This window comes from Trematomus bernacchii, unplaced genomic scaffold (assembly GCF_902827165.1).
Source record: "Trematomus bernacchii unplaced genomic scaffold, fTreBer1.1, whole genome shotgun sequence".
Taxonomy (NCBI): domain Eukaryota; kingdom Metazoa; phylum Chordata; class Actinopteri; order Perciformes; family Nototheniidae; genus Trematomus; species Trematomus bernacchii.
The window spans coordinates 850,188-867,267 of record NW_022987973.1 but is presented as its reverse complement, the minus strand read 5'-3'; the positions used below and the strand labels follow the sequence as shown (position 1 = coordinate 867,267).

General features: G+C 40.8%; 1 protein-coding gene across 1 annotated transcript; it reads right to left on the bottom strand.

Annotated features, from left to right (window-relative positions):
* loxl1 (lysyl oxidase-like 1) lies at positions 1–16,471 on the bottom strand. Its single transcript, XM_034116877.1, has 7 exons — positions 14,837–16,471; positions 11,102–11,210; positions 9,941–10,078; positions 4,889–5,045; positions 4,267–4,362; positions 3,898–4,013; positions 1–2,328 (listed from the first exon to the last, which is right to left on the bottom strand). Exons 1-7 carry the CDS (start codon positions 16,107–16,109, stop codon positions 2,322–2,324), a joined length of 1,896 nt encoding a protein of 631 aa, XP_033972768.1. The 5' UTR covers positions 16,110–16,471; the 3' UTR covers positions 1–2,321.
* Between the last annotated feature and the right edge of the window lie 609 nt (positions 16,472–17,080).

Genomic DNA, 17,080 nt, shown 5'->3' with positions numbered 1-17,080 from the left:
GGATGTGTACATGTATTTATTGTATATGACAACTTTGACAGGTGTTCATTACAGAATCACAAATATCATCACAACATGTCAAAGACGCTGTATATGTGTCGCCTACTCTGGTGCTGTTGTTCCACATGTCAATGTCAGTCACATGTTGTTGCATCCCGTCAGTGAGAGCACAGTATGATCGTTAACCCTGCCATGTCGATAAATGCAGATCAAATAACAACGCTTTTTTAAAACTATTTATGGTGAGCATCTTTCCTGCAATAGCCATTCAATGTATTTAAATACAGTTATTACCTCTCTGTGCAGTAAAGTCGTTTTTGTTGTTAGTGGCGGGGTCCGCCAGTCTTGTGATGGATTCAAATTGCCTTCACGCTCAAGAGGAAACAATGCATAATCCAGCAATATGGTTTGACGTTTTATCCGTTTAGTCTCTTTAAATGATATGATTCCTGTATTAACACAAACCAAATATTCCTACTGCTGCTGGTTTACAAGAGAAGTGCACAAGGGGTGAAACGTGGAGTGGCTTTTGTTGTAATCCAGCCCCAGGAAGGGCAATATTACTGAAGCCAAAACTATGAACATGTATCCAAAATGTTCCAAAGCAGGTGGCAAGTTTGGGATAAGGATCAATTTAAACTATACTGTAAGAGATAATAGAACAAAAAGGCCCAGTCAGAGTGAGCTGTTGATGAAAAGTGACTATATGTTCTCACTCAGGATTGAACTCCTGATACTGTGCGCTGCTGCTGGAGGAGAACTTCTAGCCCCTTGTGAAATATGAAATCACATCACGTTGATCCTGGCATCATGGAGAAAGGTCAATTATTGACTGACTTTATTAAAACTTGAGTTTGTTTGGTTTCGACTGTAAACAGATATGCTTGTTGCCCCTTCTGCTGCACTGCTGCCGACAAAGTAGCTGCTGCATGTGTGTTTGATTTAGTATTAAAGCCGCACAACAAACCAGGACTGAAATCTTAAGGATTCTAACTTGAATTCTTAGAAGATTACTCTTAGTCATTGTCTGCATCCTGCATTGTGTGTTCTTTGATATATTCACCAGATTGTGTGCTGCAACACAGGAAGGAGCCATTTCAACACTTAACAAGAAAGAGCTCACTCGATTGGAGAGGTAGGTAGGGACGGCTTTCTCTGCATTAAAACACTGAGTATGTAGCTGTAGTGCTTTTTGAATATTTCATATTATCAAGAAAAAATATATAAGTTTATTTACTTTTACAAATAACAGTAACAGGTCAAACTGGATACAACAACAAAAGAATCCCCATCATTCATGCATCAGTGGAATATTTGTATACACATTCTTCAAAAGGTAAAGATGACCGATGTGCCATCCGACCAGTGTTGGTAGTAGAAGAAGAGACCCCAAGACAGTGTGAATATAAAAGCGTACTGTACATACTGCAAGTCTAGTTTCTGGAAAGCACCCTGTTTGCCAGTTGAGTTTCCTGTTCCTGTTTTACTGAAATAAGAAAGAACGAATGGGGACACGACACAAGTATGCACGGGTTTAGAGGAGAACAGTGGCCTGTGCTGACAGCCTGTTTTTATGTTGACTTATAATTTGATGCAGTTGACAAATGCAAATATGACCTGCTGTCTTCCTCTTGCTGTTAACACAACATTAAACAGAATGTGCCCAGGGAATCACAGTATCCCAGCCTGACCCACTGAGGCAGTGAAGAGAAAAAGAAAAAAAACGAACACATTATAGTTCTTCTGAGTCAGTGGGCATCTCTTTCTGTCCCCACAGAGCATGGGTGAATGCACCCAGGAATACATTGTCCCGTAATTGTATTTGTCGGATCGCGGCTGAACCCTGACTCGTCTGGAACCACTCATTTCATCACTGGCACTGTTTGATGCTTTATTTATAATTCAAACAGAGACACTCTGCCATCATGGGCATCGATGTTTGTGCGTAGAAACAGTACACACCTCAAAGTCAATGATGTGTCCGATTATAACCAAACCATACTGGAAGAGTGTGAACAAGAAGTTGGTAGAGGAAATACAAAATCTTAGATTGCAGGGATTTAAACTGTTATGGTCTGATATCAACGTGCTATTTGCATTATCCAATAATGTGTGTATGTATGTGTGTGTGTGCGTATTTCTACCTTAAACCACCACATGCTTTTCAGTGCCAGGTGAACCAGGTTTTTCATGGGCTCAGGATAACGAGACAGCACAAACTAGTAAGACAAACATCAACAATGAACCAACAACACATGGATTCCATTCACATTTCAATGGAAGTCAGGGTCCCTCTATAGTGGCAGACCTCCAGCGCCCGATCAAGACCTGTAAATGAACAAAAACATTTGTTCAACTCCATACTACGAGGAACATTTGAATGTTATTTGATAGATTGTTTATAATGAACAGTGAAAGGTGTTACATACTTCAATTTTAAAACTATACAAACTTGTTTTCTCTTATACATTGATTATGGTAACTAACCAATCCAATTGTAAATGACCAACGTAGCTTAATTATTTACATTGTCCAGTCATTTTCTAGATTAATCCATTCATCTTTTTGGTCTAGAAAATGCTATAAGATTGTTAAAAGAAAATGTCCATCCCAGTTTTCTCGAAGTCCAAATATTTGTTGTCTTATGTTAAGTGTCTTTGAGTCCTTTGAAAATCCATCTATTAAAATAATAGTCAAATTGTTGTTATTTTCTATGATATATCTTTATATATACATTCAAGTGCAAATAATTGTATTGTTTGCTAAGATAATAGCTATTATTTGCTAAGATAATAGCTATTATTTACTATTGCAAAATCGTCAATCTTTATGTTTTCACAGCGCACAGTTTACAGGGCCAACAGCGGCAGATTCACCACTTGTATTCTTTAATACATTTCTAAAAGCAATAGCTAATTGATTTCAGGCAGAGGCAGACAAAAGTCAGTCTTCCTTTCCTTAATGGTGACCAGCTATTATGGCAAATCACATTCTCACAGTCAATACTTGCAGGTGATCAATGTTATCAACATGACTTATGTTTTCTAATTACAATTTAATGATGAATTTATGTAATGTATATGCAATGGTGATTTGTTTTTAATTTGATGACTACCTTCAAATTCAAATGTCATACCACATTGGGCAGAAAATGCCTGTTAAACTATTACTATCAGACTGCGGTCATTATTACATACATTAACGTGATATTTTAAGATAGAGGAATAGTTCAAATATAAGATTTTAATGATGGAAATATGGCTCATGGCATCTGCTAATGTAATTATTTTATTGGCATCAGTACCTAACTATTATATTCAGCTGTCATTAAGTCCAAAAATGCTTCGGCAACATATTTTTAAGTGTGTTTCACTGTAACGCTGGAGCTAAGGGAGACCAACTGCAGCACTTGAACCTAATGACGCTTTCCTCACATATATCCACTCTCTACATAACGTCTTTTCAAGAGGATATGAGAGCAATTCTGAGTGCAATGATACACTCCTTAATAGCGCTATTCAAAAGTTCAACAGCACTACATCTCCCTTTGAGGGAGGATATGAAAGTTTCAGAGGCTATGAATCTTAACTGGAGAATGAGAAAGTTATTCATTATATCATCAAATATTTCAGCCAGGAACCTATTAAGTCCACTCAGTAATTCAAAACACTGTGAGGCACTTCATAAAACTGCATTTAGCGGTTACCCCCTAAGTAATGCGGTTCAGTGTAACTCAGTGGTGGGAACACGACACACACCCTGAGTTACGCTTGGGCGTTCTATCAAAGCAAAACTATTTCCCAGCTGTTGCAAATTGTGAGAAGATTGCTTCCAGTCAATTATTACCAAACACTTACCAACTATGTGATAATAGTGTGTATATTCTCTGTTACTTACTGTGCTATCTTGCAGTTGGATGTTCTAACAAACCGTCCTGTGTAGTTTATATTACACCTGACCACATTGTTGGTGAAGTCTGATTCCAGCACCAAAAACTTGGGATTAACTGTGAGCTGAAAGAAAAAGGGAAAAAAGGCCAATTACAACACACCATAATCATTACATTAAATAGTGATAGAAAAAGAAGGTGTTTGGAATAGATACCCCTGTGTGATAAAGTGCTAGGACCCAGAGAAATAGAACAACCTAAATACTTCAGTAACTTTATTAATCTTTTATAACTCAGATCAATTTGTTTTGATGGCACAGACCCTCACTGTCTTCCATGAAATGTGACCTTGTGCTCTCCACAAACTTGACTCCTACCTTTAGTATGTAGTTTCCAGGCTGGATGTCCGTGATATCGATCCACTGGCAGTCGATATCAGCGTTGTATGTATCGTAGCAGCCCGGGCTCAGACCCTGAAGAAACAGAGGGGAGACGCTCAGGAGGAATACTGATCTCCTCTAACTGTGTCAAGACGAGTATGCGGGCAAAAAGTTATAATACAAAAGAATATATCTTATATTTATTTACAGTAGATACAATTATTTGCACTTGAATGTATATATAAGCATATATCATAGAAAATAACAACAATTTGACTATTATTTTAATAGATGGATTTTCAAAGGACTCAAAGACACTTAACATAAGACAACACATATTTGGACTTCGAGAAAACTGGGATGGACATTTTCTTTTAACAATCTTATAGCATTTTCTAGACCAAAAGATGAATGGATTAATCTAGAAAATGACTGGACAATGTAAATAATGAAGCACTTTTTGGAGTTGTGCTGCTCTATAATTGAATAACTGCCGTGGATGGAAACTGGCCTAGGGGTTGCTAAAGCTTGTGATGAAAAGTAGTCTACCAAGAGTAGAGCTGGTGACCTCCCAATGAAGGTGAACATCACAACTCCACATATTGTTTTGCTGTGTTACCTGAGTGTGAGTGGTGCAGGCATAGCGCTTCAGGTGACCAAAGTCACAGGTGGTGTCCTCCAGACAGAAACTGGCCTTGTGTCCCTCCGCCACTTTCCGTCCTGTACTGACCTCCAGTAGATCGTAGTGGCTGAACTCGTCCATACTGTGGTAGTGCCTGTCGGAAAAAACAGATTGTGCATGTAGTCAAAGAGGAATCTTAGTTCATTCTGGTGTCATCTGTTATTCATTGTGTGCTTTAGAAACAATCTCTGAGCAGAACTTATTATGTTTTTATTAGGTTTATTAATGACATTGCCATTTTGCCTTCATTTAGCTTATCCGTGTTGACTTTTAAGACAAACAGTGGATGTATAGACCCGTTGACCTTTTTCTGCTAACAAGTAATGTTGCACCTTGACTGAACACATCATAAAGTATCAAAGGACACTAATTAATGGCAACAATAAAGTATTGCCGAGGCACGACATTAACACCCTAATGATGTATGAATGTTGTTAATTAGCTTGTATCACTCAGCAAGATCGGAGGTGTGTGAGCGTGTGCACATTTAGATGTGTTTGTACTTGTGGCTATTTGCATGCGTATGTGCACATCTGTGTGTGTCGCCCAGTGTGTTTGTGTGTTGGTTTTGGTGTGTGTTTGTTTGCACAGCTTGAGCAGCTTAGGGAAGCCTGGGTGCACATGGGCACTGATCATCTCAACTGAACTAAAGTGACTCTGTCCAAGAGCCGGTCCATTTCAAATCATCTGCAATATTAACTGCTGTATGGCTTGGACCGCTCCCAAATTTCAAAGTGACCCGGGATGCTTTTCACTTTTTACAAGCCTGCTTAATGTGGTCACAACAAAATAAGAATACATTAAAAGGGATTTATCTCTTGAGTTTACATGTCTGAAAAGTGAACCTTGATGTGCAAATGTCTGAATACTATGGCTGAAAATACCTTTCCAGAAACATTAGCAAACTTACTTTTCTATAGCTCATTGAAAGCACTCTCAATAAACGACAGGATAACTGGCTCGCTGTTGGTGGTGCATACACAAGCAGAATAGTTATGGATGGCAGTGGGTGTGAAGCACTGCTGAACATGAAGCATGGCTGTCAGGTTTCCAGACATGACATCATGTGTCACAGCCACAACAAATACAGTAGCATAGCAACCAACATTCTGGTCTGCATAACTCAGATGGCAAAGGTCCTACTGTGTGTACAATTTTATTTGACAAGTACAGTAGCTACATATATAGCAGTCTAATTTAGCAATGAACCTTAATGAGGCTCAGAGGAAGTGTTTATCAGTATAACATAATACCACCACAAATGACAGTTCAACCTGCAAATGAACAGAGTTAAATCAATGTTGATTCAATGTTAACAAAAGCTTGACAAGCATTTAAAGAGTCCCCAATTACAATTCAATGTAAAAAGCAACATACGGGGTGTTTCTCAATCGCGAGTAAAGCTGCTCCAGAGCCACTATTTCAAGCATACTACGTCATCGAGTGCCGCCGAAGAACTGTTCCAATCTCCAGTATACTTGGAAATCTACCGAGCCCGGCGTACTCCGTTTGGAGAAATATCGAGGCTGCACATGAGTAGACTCCGCGGTCTTAAAATCCCCACAATGCTTTGCGCACGGACCAATTTCCCCAAATGTGTGGCGGAAGATGTAAGGCGGAGCCTATCATATGACGCACACCTGCACACTTGCTAGCGTGTTCCACTCTTTGTTTTCCGAATGTCAGGAAGTATTCTTGCCTCGCTTCTGAAGCAAGATGCTCGGCAGACATGTGCTACCAAGCAAGAGTACTCGCGATTGAGAAACACCCACGGTATTGCAGTAGGCCATTTTTGTCATATGGAATACATGAACAAATGTTTTGGAAATATTTTTGACAAAGCTTTATTCATTGTGTAGTGAAGGCAAGCAGGCATTTACTGTATGTACTGTATGTGTTAGCTGTTTTCCCATAGTGTTAAGTGGCTGTGCCTGAGAGGTTGAACTCTCTTATTTGCATAAAAGGGGTTTAACTTCATGTTGTCAACATTTCTTATTAATAAATAACACAAAGTTTAGCAAGGACAACATGTCTCCAATCCAACACACTTAACAACAACCTTTCTAATACTAAATTGATCCCAATAGCTAAACTCTTTACATTTTAGATACAAAAATCAATATGACAATATTCCCCAAATTACAGTTTGAAATTACAAAAGTAATTCCACCTTTTTGCAGTTATTGAAAGTATTTATTTCCATTATCCTTTGATTGTTTATTTGCTTTATCCAGTATATGTAATTGCTGTTGGCTTACGTCGTTGCAGTGGGTGATGTAAGCACTGAATCTTACACATTCAGACCAACTCAGACTATATAAATATTACCTTTCGCCTTGCTTCATGGCTAATGATTCCACGTAGCGACAGCTTTTACTGGAACACTCATTAAAGATTGAAGGAAACATAGGTACTTTCCCCTAATGGAGCCAGTGACCATTCAAGGACTCATTCTTTCCAAAGGAGCTGCTACCAGGTAGAAACCTGCCAGTTATTATCAGCTGCCGAACACTGTATGCATTGAGACTAGGGCATACATTACTGTTCTGTCTCTGTTAACATGCAAATGTACATGGCAGAGTGTGTTGACAGGCTTATTTTATGTGGGCCACGAAAGCACACATGCAATTTGTTCAATACGTGTGACTGTATATTTGATCACATGTATATAAAGGAGGGCCTTGAAGGTTGAATAACAGTCTTTGTTGGTGTTCCCGAAACTGGCATTCAATTCAGTGGCTTGAGATGATTATCAACAGCATGATGATTATCAACCGTATATGTGTGTGTACTGTATGTGTGTGTGTGAAATAGAAAGAAAGGGTGTGGGGTGCAGAGAAAAAGACAGAGAGTGGGAGGTGCTGGATTACGAGGTGCCTGGAAGGGACCCTTGCCTCCTCGAATTTCTGGATCCCCTCGCCGACTATGTCAACTACAGAGAATGCAGTGTTGCGAGAACACATAGAGGATTTAACTAGAATAATTTGTAATCGTAATATACAAAACATTCCATTCCTTCTTCGAAGCCATGAGTCATTTTCCACTGGTGTTGCCACAAACAAGACTTTTTCTCAGATCACAGCCTGGGTTGTTGTAAATTACAGGGAACTTAAGTCTTTGAGAAGTACTTAGCAGTGGCATGACATACGCCGTTCACAATGTGCAAGCAGGATATGAATACAAATGTCCAAGCACCTGCACAAATAGCAGCCATGATCTCTTACCACAAAGGTCACATACTTTCATACAGTTATGCCGTAAGGGACCGAGACAAACATAGTTGAAGAACTTTATAATTAACTTATGCGTGATCCCCACAAAAACTCCTACAAAAATAAATACAGCATTATAATGACTTCCACTTGTTTCCTGCACTGACTGGCATAACAAAATATGTTCTACATGGATTTCGTTGTCCTCATTTGTGCAAAAACGTGCAAAAACATATAGAATTCCAACATTTTCTTGGCACCATGATACTCAAGAGAGGCTGTTCCCTTCCCTTCTTCTATTACTCCAGTGAGAAAGATAAGGGTGACTGTAATGAAAAGCAAGACTGTCAACTACACAGCTTTTTTAACAGAAATGTAGGGCAGGAAAGTTTATTGTGAGAATCTGGGCTAGAGATTTTCTTCCCCTAAAGAGATGTCTTTGTTAACAAACACTCTGTCCCAGTAACCCATATCCATCATTCTTTAGCAGCTGTGTGATTTGGCGCCACAGATTGACGGGAAAACTGCATTGATTCGTCATTGTCGAATGATTGTCTTGGCTTTCCACCTCCTGGGAACCACTGTGCGAATGCAGACCGATGTCAAACAGCAACAACACTGCCAATCTCCTAACGGCTAGTCAACATTCCTCTAAGATGAGGGTAGTAAAGTAGAGCCTGGCACTATCGTCAGTGGGCGGACTTGCTGAAATTCAGATAAAATGCAGTCTATGGAATATAATGCCATAAAACACTGACGATAACCCCAAAATCACCTCATCAGCAGTCCCCCAGAGCCACGACTGGCAAGTACAACTGAAATCTGTTCACCATGAAAGGCACAATGAGAAATTAGCTCGCTAAATTGATCAAACCCACATGTCTATACACCATTATTCTTCATGTAATATTATCGTTTTTATATTATTTCACACATGGTTGGCTCGCTAATCAACTCCATAGGTTCCTTTTAAGACTAGGAAACAGAATCATATGTGTACTTTCTCGGCTAACCAATGCAAGGCTTGTCTTTTCATGCTGCATATCCCTGTAGGGCACAATATGGATCTTATAGGGCACTATGACATCTAATCTGCATTTATGTCTGGCCAAATGACATTGACATGTGCCACATCAACTTATTGGACATGAACTCAGTGCTCTGTTGATCCATTCTGTACCCACAACATCTAGTACAAGCATGTCCGCATAGCGAGAGATGATGAACAGCTAGATTGCATTTCAGCAGTCAAAAGAAAACGATCCCTCATAAGTTGGAGAGGTTTCCTTCATTTTTTCCCTTTTAAGGCACTTTTCCCTAACCAATTCAATGGTCTTAGGACATTGGGTATGATATGCTGTAGAGATTGAAAAGCCCCTTGAGGCAGATTTATAATTTGTGATAGTGGGCTATTTAAATAAAACTTACTTGGATGTGTCTTTGCTCATCCAGATCAGCCCAGAATTGCAAATCGTCATCCATCATAATTCAATACATTAATTAAATATTATTCATATTCATGGAATGTATGTAACAAATTCAGCTACATCATGCATTTCACTATTAGATCTTACAATCTGTCTCTTTTGTAATAGTGGAATAACCTTTTAATGGGAAAGATGATCAGCATAAACCAGTCTACTGACATTTGTTACAAAAAAAATCAAATTGAGCTGACATTAATGTGCCAAATAGCTGGATACTGCAACAGCTAATGCTACAGAGACAAAAGCCTATTTATCTGATTGGGTGAAATCTGTTTTGTATCGGTACTTACTGATGACAGCTATGCCACTCCCAGGTATGACGTGGCCTGTTAGGCATGAAGTCGGCAGTCCCCTTGTTCTTCACCCTCTGTGGGAATCGCAGCAGGACCCTTACATCGTAGTCGGTGACCTCAGGCCCATAGGCGGAGCTGGATAACGGACACATACATCAGGACCAAATCAGTGAGGGAAACCGCACAAGTTGCTTAAAAAAGAATGTCGTCATGCCTGTTTCTCATTACTAAGACAAGGAAAGAAAACAGGAGTGAGACTGGACAGGATTGAAAGCAGAAGCATATCTACTTAATCATGTATTCTACTGTACAGATTACAACCATCTCTCCAAATACACTGATTCAACATGAGGAGATTCTGTAGCACAATTCACTTTTACTGTGAAAAAGGAGGAACAACCTCGAGTTCACAATACCACTGAAGATCTAAGCCATTCATCTTGCGGCTGTTGTTGACATTGGAGTGTATGGCAAATTACAACAGCCCATCTGTCGGTGATTGCTGCAAACTCAGACAGGATATGAAAGGGCTTTGAGCGATGGCTGTGCTTGTGATGGGAAGAGGGCAAATAGAGCAGCCATGGGGACAGCACACTTTCATCATTTCAATAGTGTCTTTAGTGCAAAGGGCCTGGGTTTGAGGCTCAGGGGATGGATCCACCAACACAGAGAAATGAAAGTAACAACAGTCTGTTTCCCCAAAGGTGACCAGGATTCAGTTCTAATGTTGTGCAGTTGGTACATTTTTTAACTGTATATTCTTGTGGCTACGTTGCAATTGTGGATGGTTCACTTGCTGGGTAATGCTACCCAAAGGTAAAACAGCTTATAAATGATGTTAGTCTTTCATAAAAACAATTTTCTGTAAATGCATGGTCTAAAGCAGGGTTAAATATGGACAGGACACAGGGGGCTACATTGTGTTGTTCAATATACCCCAATTGGATATCTGTATGTGTGCTTCCCACTGAGCCACAAACCATTATTAGCACATTCAATAACAACATTTATGACATTAGAACTTTAACATGAAAACAGAACCCAAAGGGACACAAATATTTGTGATACCGTGACATTAGATTGAACCCATTAAGAAACTAAATACATGTATGAATAAATAAACACAGGCCAGCAAAGGACATACAGAATTGTGTTTACCTTGAAAGACATTTTTCTTCAGCAGCACAGCGGAGAGAATACATGTGGGCTCTCTGGATATATGTGGAAGCCTGGACATAGTTTGGATCAGGAACAAGGTCAGGCAAACCTGTAATGAAAGACACAATGCTCACCATATATTGCCTTACACTCAAACTTACTCCAAAAAGCACAAGTCATTTTCGTAGAAATCAAACAAACCTGCTTCAAATGGTGAAAATAAAAGAGTGATTACTTATTGGATTAGACCGTTTTAGACTCAAACAAATAAAGCATTGTTAAGATTTACTTTAGTGATCCAATGATCTGATAAAGCACCTCTTTTCATTGCAGCCATTCCTGTCATTGCCAGTGCAAAGCCCAGAACTAGAGGAACTCTTTCACATATTTGTCATCATCTTTTTATTAATGGAGTCTTTATGGTGATACTTATTGGGGGATAGCGTGTCACATGGCCACCAGATCAAGAGTGGGGCACTATAAAGAGAGCCTTAGGCCACTAATAACGGATCCTTTCAGATTATGATCACGGTTTTCTAATAACACTTTTGCTTAATAGGCCTGCCAGACACGGATGAGAGAGCATAAGAGTTGCAAAAAGGAACAACTTGTATACCAACAATTGTTTTTCTAATGATTTGTTCTTCCATGTGCAGTTGTGCACTGATCTTTATGCAAACATGTCACTTCATTGTAACCGTAAAATAAAGAATGACTAGGATGTATTTAAGATGACTAGGATGTATGTAAGATGACTAGGATTCCACATATCTTTTGGGGAAAAAAGCTAAACTTGGAAATATCTGATCTACAGTATCACAAGAGAGGTTGTTGCAATGCAGTCTGTGTTTTTCAGACTTTGGATTTTGCAAGTCTGTCACTTGTGACAGAGATGAAGAGATACAGCTAGAGAGCCAGACAGAGAGCCAGAAAGGGAGAACGTACGTGCCAGGGCAAAAACAACAGGGATTTCAAAACACTGCTGTTTTGTAAAGTGCACCACTGACCAGGTCTGTCACAAACCTGAGGAACAAGTAAAAACGCCAGGCCTGACTTGTCACAGTGAATGTCTTTCTCTCCCTTTCCCACTAAAGGCCAAGCCAGCAAGGGTCTCTGGCAATTGCTTATCACCCCTCTTTGTTAAGTTCACAGGCCAGACACACTTTAATTTGAGCTTGTTAAAGTCAAACATCTGACCTCTAAGTCTAGAAGTGATAATTCAATCCTACAAATAAAGCAATATGAAATGATGAAATATTGCAGTTTTTCTTATTTTGGATTAACACGAAAGGCTTTAGAAACAGTCTGTTTATGGCAACCAGATAGGAAGTTGCCTACCTCCCCAGCTGCAAAGCTTTGCCTATGTGGGCATTGTGTAAAACATCCTATATGACAGCTCTCTCTAAGGCAGAAGTCAAAGAGAGGGGGAAGCTTCCTGGGGTAGACTATGTAAACCCTGTAAGTCCAGCGCATAACGCAGAGGTTTTCTGAGAGCACTCACAACCTCGTTTTTTTCTCCTCACCCTAGGAAGGCTTTGTTCTCTGCCTCCTAATCTTTTGAAATGTGAAAATTGGGTCTCTTTCAGAGGGATAAAGTGTATTGAGAAGCCAAAGCTGATCAGCTCTCGACAGCATGTGACAAAGCCACACATTACACTCTAAGTGGGGCAAGGAGAAAGGAAACTGAATCTTGCGGTGCTTTTTATACCATCTAATAAAGCATAATAAAAGACATGAGGGCTCCCTCTCCAGACACTCCTGCTTTAAGCTATTGGCGGTTAGCTGCAGGAGACTGATAGATTAGAATACTTCATGTTCATTGAGGTCATTTGAAAAAGGAAAATCACAACAGCGTTCAATAATTAAATATAGAGTATATCACAGCCACTTTTGCCTGGTAGTATTTTGTAATACAGCTGAATGAACTAATCCTACGTCTAATCACTCTCACCTATGACTGTGTGTGGCTTTTTCAGGGAATATGAGAGCATGGGAGTGTGGGATGAAAGGGCAATTGGTCTTGACAATATGCAAACCTTTTCGTCCCATATTTACCATCATACATGTCTCAATACAAAAACAGCAAGATTACTGCATTCAGAAACTACACTCAAGGTGTACATACATTTACCAAGGCTGCACAGTGTAAGGTCCCTCCAGCAGCGACTGGACTAGAGTACTACCAACCCTCAGTAAAATACCCTTGTGAATTGATCGGATTCATCCCTTTCAATAGACTCTCAAATTGAACTCATTGTTGAAGAAAATCCTTCATCAGTTTGCCCGATAAGGAATGAAGGGGAGGAAATGATCGACAATGTCTGACACATATAGTGTTTCATATGTACTTTACTTCCTTACAACACAATGGTGGCTTTAAAAAGGTTTTAAAATAAATGAATAAATATGGTTAATATATATGCCTGTGTAGTTACTTTATAGCTTTAGGTGAATTTTAAACGTGTAGATCACAGTAGTCATGATTAAACTATAAAAGCCAAAATGACTTAAAGCATAAAGCAGTATAAAGCCATAAAGCAGTGCAATATAAATGTGAACTATTCAACAGCTATCAATAGCTGAATATTTATCACAATGATTACTGTCTCACTATGGCATCTGCACACATGCTTTCTGTACTGTAGAAATGGCTCCAAGCGTTATAGTTGCTGATAGAAACTGCCGCACAGTAATGCAAAAATATTGAGTAGTATAATTTAAAGTAAAGTAAATCTTCATTATTAAGAGTCAGAGAAGTCTTTTGGAGGTACTTATTTTCTCTCAGCTCAGAACATACATAACTTCTGGCAGTCAGAACATAGAAAAACTTCTCATGTTTGCATTCTTTTCTCAGCATTAACAATGAGCTTCCTACTCCATAGTACCTTAAACGTTTAAGTAAATATATGCTTTATAAGCCAAAGCACTATCGTCACTCATACTTGCCCTAATAATTCTGACTAAGTATTTCTTGGATTTTGATGAAGCAATGGACCCCATTACAGGGACTTTCCATGTTCCCCCTCCCCCTCAGGGAGTGGTGAAGTACTGTATCCCCCTCCCTAGTTTTCCCTCTGGTGTCCTCAAGCCCAGGACGCAGCAAGGGCCCACCAACACCCCCTGTCACCAGACCCCCAATGAGGTCACCACCACCATTACCCAAATCCGCACACGGCATGAACTAGTCAACTTTTGTGTAGCACAGAACTCCCCAGAGAAAAACACAGTGGTTCTTGTGTGTGCTCTTTGTACACGGGCAGGGCTTCGCTCAACACCTGGTTTCAATAACTATACAAGTGGGAAAAGATGAACCTTGTGTCCAATTTGGTGCGTTTGTAAACTGAAGAACAGGCTGAATTGTAAGCAGCCGTTTCATTCTGTTTGCTGGAGATATCTGATCAAATGTAAGAAGAATACTGGAAAAAACATGACTATGTGCTTAAAGGAAATGTAAACTTTTTATTCCCCTCAGTTGGGGTTAGGGTTACTCTTTACACATTTTAGATTCATCTCTCAGCATCAGACATAAATCTGATCAAAAAGTGATCAGTGAACATGTGTCTCCTCTTTCCACTGAAAATGTGAAATATTTCAGGTGCCGACTTTTCTTCAAACACATGATTCGAAATCTGCCATCCATATTTCACAGCTTCTACTGATATCTTCAACATTTGAAGTAATGGATACATTGTGTTAGTTCACAAAACCCAAACCATACAGTAAAGCTTACCATACCTCTCTGTTCTGGCCGGTACACACTCCCGACATTTACATTGGGGTTCTCGATGCCGGAGTTTGGAGAACTTCTGGCTTGAGGAATGGGCTGCGCCACAGGAGGCTGGGATCTTCCAAATGGAGGAAACTGCTCATACTGAGGGCTCCTGATTTGTGGTTGACCAGCTGCTCCTGTCCTGTCCACTATCACAGGAACTGCCTGGTTGAATTCAGGGGCAGGGACAGCAGGAACAGCAGGTACAGCCTGACCAGTCTCCGCATTGAAGATACTGTGGGAGTATCTGTGGTCCAGACCATCTGCAAACGATGGTTGGGCAGGTTGGGCTGCACGGGCAGGTTGGGCTGCACGGGCAGGTTGGGCTGCACGGGCAGGTTGGGCTGCACGTGCAGGCACCACAGGATTTGGCCCATAGCCATAAGGCTGGTAGTAGCGGTAGCCATCTTCAGAAACATCAGAAGGAGAGCCTGGGAACACTTGGGGCTGACCACCACCATACCCTCCTCCAGTGTACCCGGGTCCAGTACCATACCCTCCTCCAGTGTACCCGGGTCCAGTACCATACCCTCCTTGAGTGTACCCCGGTCCAGTACCATATGCTCCACCGACATTTCCTCCCCCACCATATCCTCCCCCACCAAATCCTCCCCCACCAAATCCTCCACCGGCAACAGGCTGAAAAGGTGGCTCGTAGCTCCTGACTGGCCCTTCTACAAAACTAGGATCATAAGGTACTGGTTGGAAAGGAGGTTGTTGAGGAAATGGGTTTTGTGGGTAGGATGGTATAAAAGATGAAGAAAAGGTTGATGATGATGACGATGAAGAGCCTGTGGATGGCCTGAGGCGAGTGCCAGTGGATCCTTGGAACTGGCCGCCCCCTGTGCTGCCTGCAGTTTGTCTCCAGTTATCAGGAACCTGTCCAAAGCCAAAAGGATGCCTTGCCTGGCCACGGACAGTCTCAGAGGACCCTCTTGATGGAGCTTGTCGGCGGACATTGCCTCCCTGAGGTCTACGTGAAGAGCGTGGCTGAGTGTCTGCCACAACCACCCTGGGACCTCTTTCCTGGGCCCCTGCAGGTACGTATTCAGCTCCACTGTTCAGCAGGCTAAACAGTCGTCCATTGTTCTCCCACTGAATCACCTGCCTCCAAGGGTTGGCAGAGCTGTCCTGCCCCTGGCCACGACTCTGGCTCTCCCCCTGAGTCTGTGTGGCAACCTGAGCCTGACCCGAGCCCAACAGGAAGAATACCAAACATGCCACAACAATAGGCAACATACTGGCTCTAAAGACGCCTCAGCTTACCACACAGGAAAAAACCCAACAGCTCAAACTCAAACCACCTGTCGCTCTGTCAATAAAACATGTGTATCCTCTTCCCGCGGGTACAGCTTTTGTGGGAGTCTTGAGACAGAGGCAGGGTTGAATAGTAAGCTTGGATTTGAGTGCATCTGCAGATCTTTGGTGGCAGCAGTAGAATAGTTTGAATGTGCATTCAGGAGCACTCACACCCAGGAGAGCAAAAGTGGGCTTCAGAAAACCCACTGCTGGTGTTACCGTCTGTTTCTGCTATGAGAATATGTCCTGACTTCTTGTCGGTCTGCTGGCTCTCCTGTCAGTAGACTGAGCATTGCTCTCTGCCTCCTGGAAAGAAGTGACTGTGCACTGCAAGCTTCTATTTGCCTGATTGCTTACAATGGGTTGTGGAGAAAAAAAATCTGAAACTTTTTTAAGGAGAGGTCCCACATGGCCCTAGTGCTAGTGATGTTTCCTGGCCTGCAGCAGCCAGGGCTCCATGAAGCTTCCAGAGTCAACATTACCGCCTGCAAAGGCATTCAGACATGTAACACATCTCACTTTGCCTCACAAGGGCTTTGCTTTCTCTTCTCATTATGTACAGTATGCACATATGTAGTTACAACATTACCTATATTTTAACAGGTGTTTCAAAGTCTTGTTATGTTTATTCATTGCATTAAAACCTTTAAAAAGTATAATACCCAAGTGCAGTTGGGAACAGAGGCATTATGTCACAGAACCAAAGTAATGCAGTTTCCAACAATATAAAACAAGATATTTTAGACTTCATCCTACTGTTACACATTTTATAAATCGATATTACTGTACAGTAATGTGACGTTTGCAACACATGAGCAGTTATAATGGACATGTTTTGTGTTTATACTTATTTATGGAATATCACATTGAAGTCAATTACATCCCCACCACCTCTCTCCACCCGTCATTCC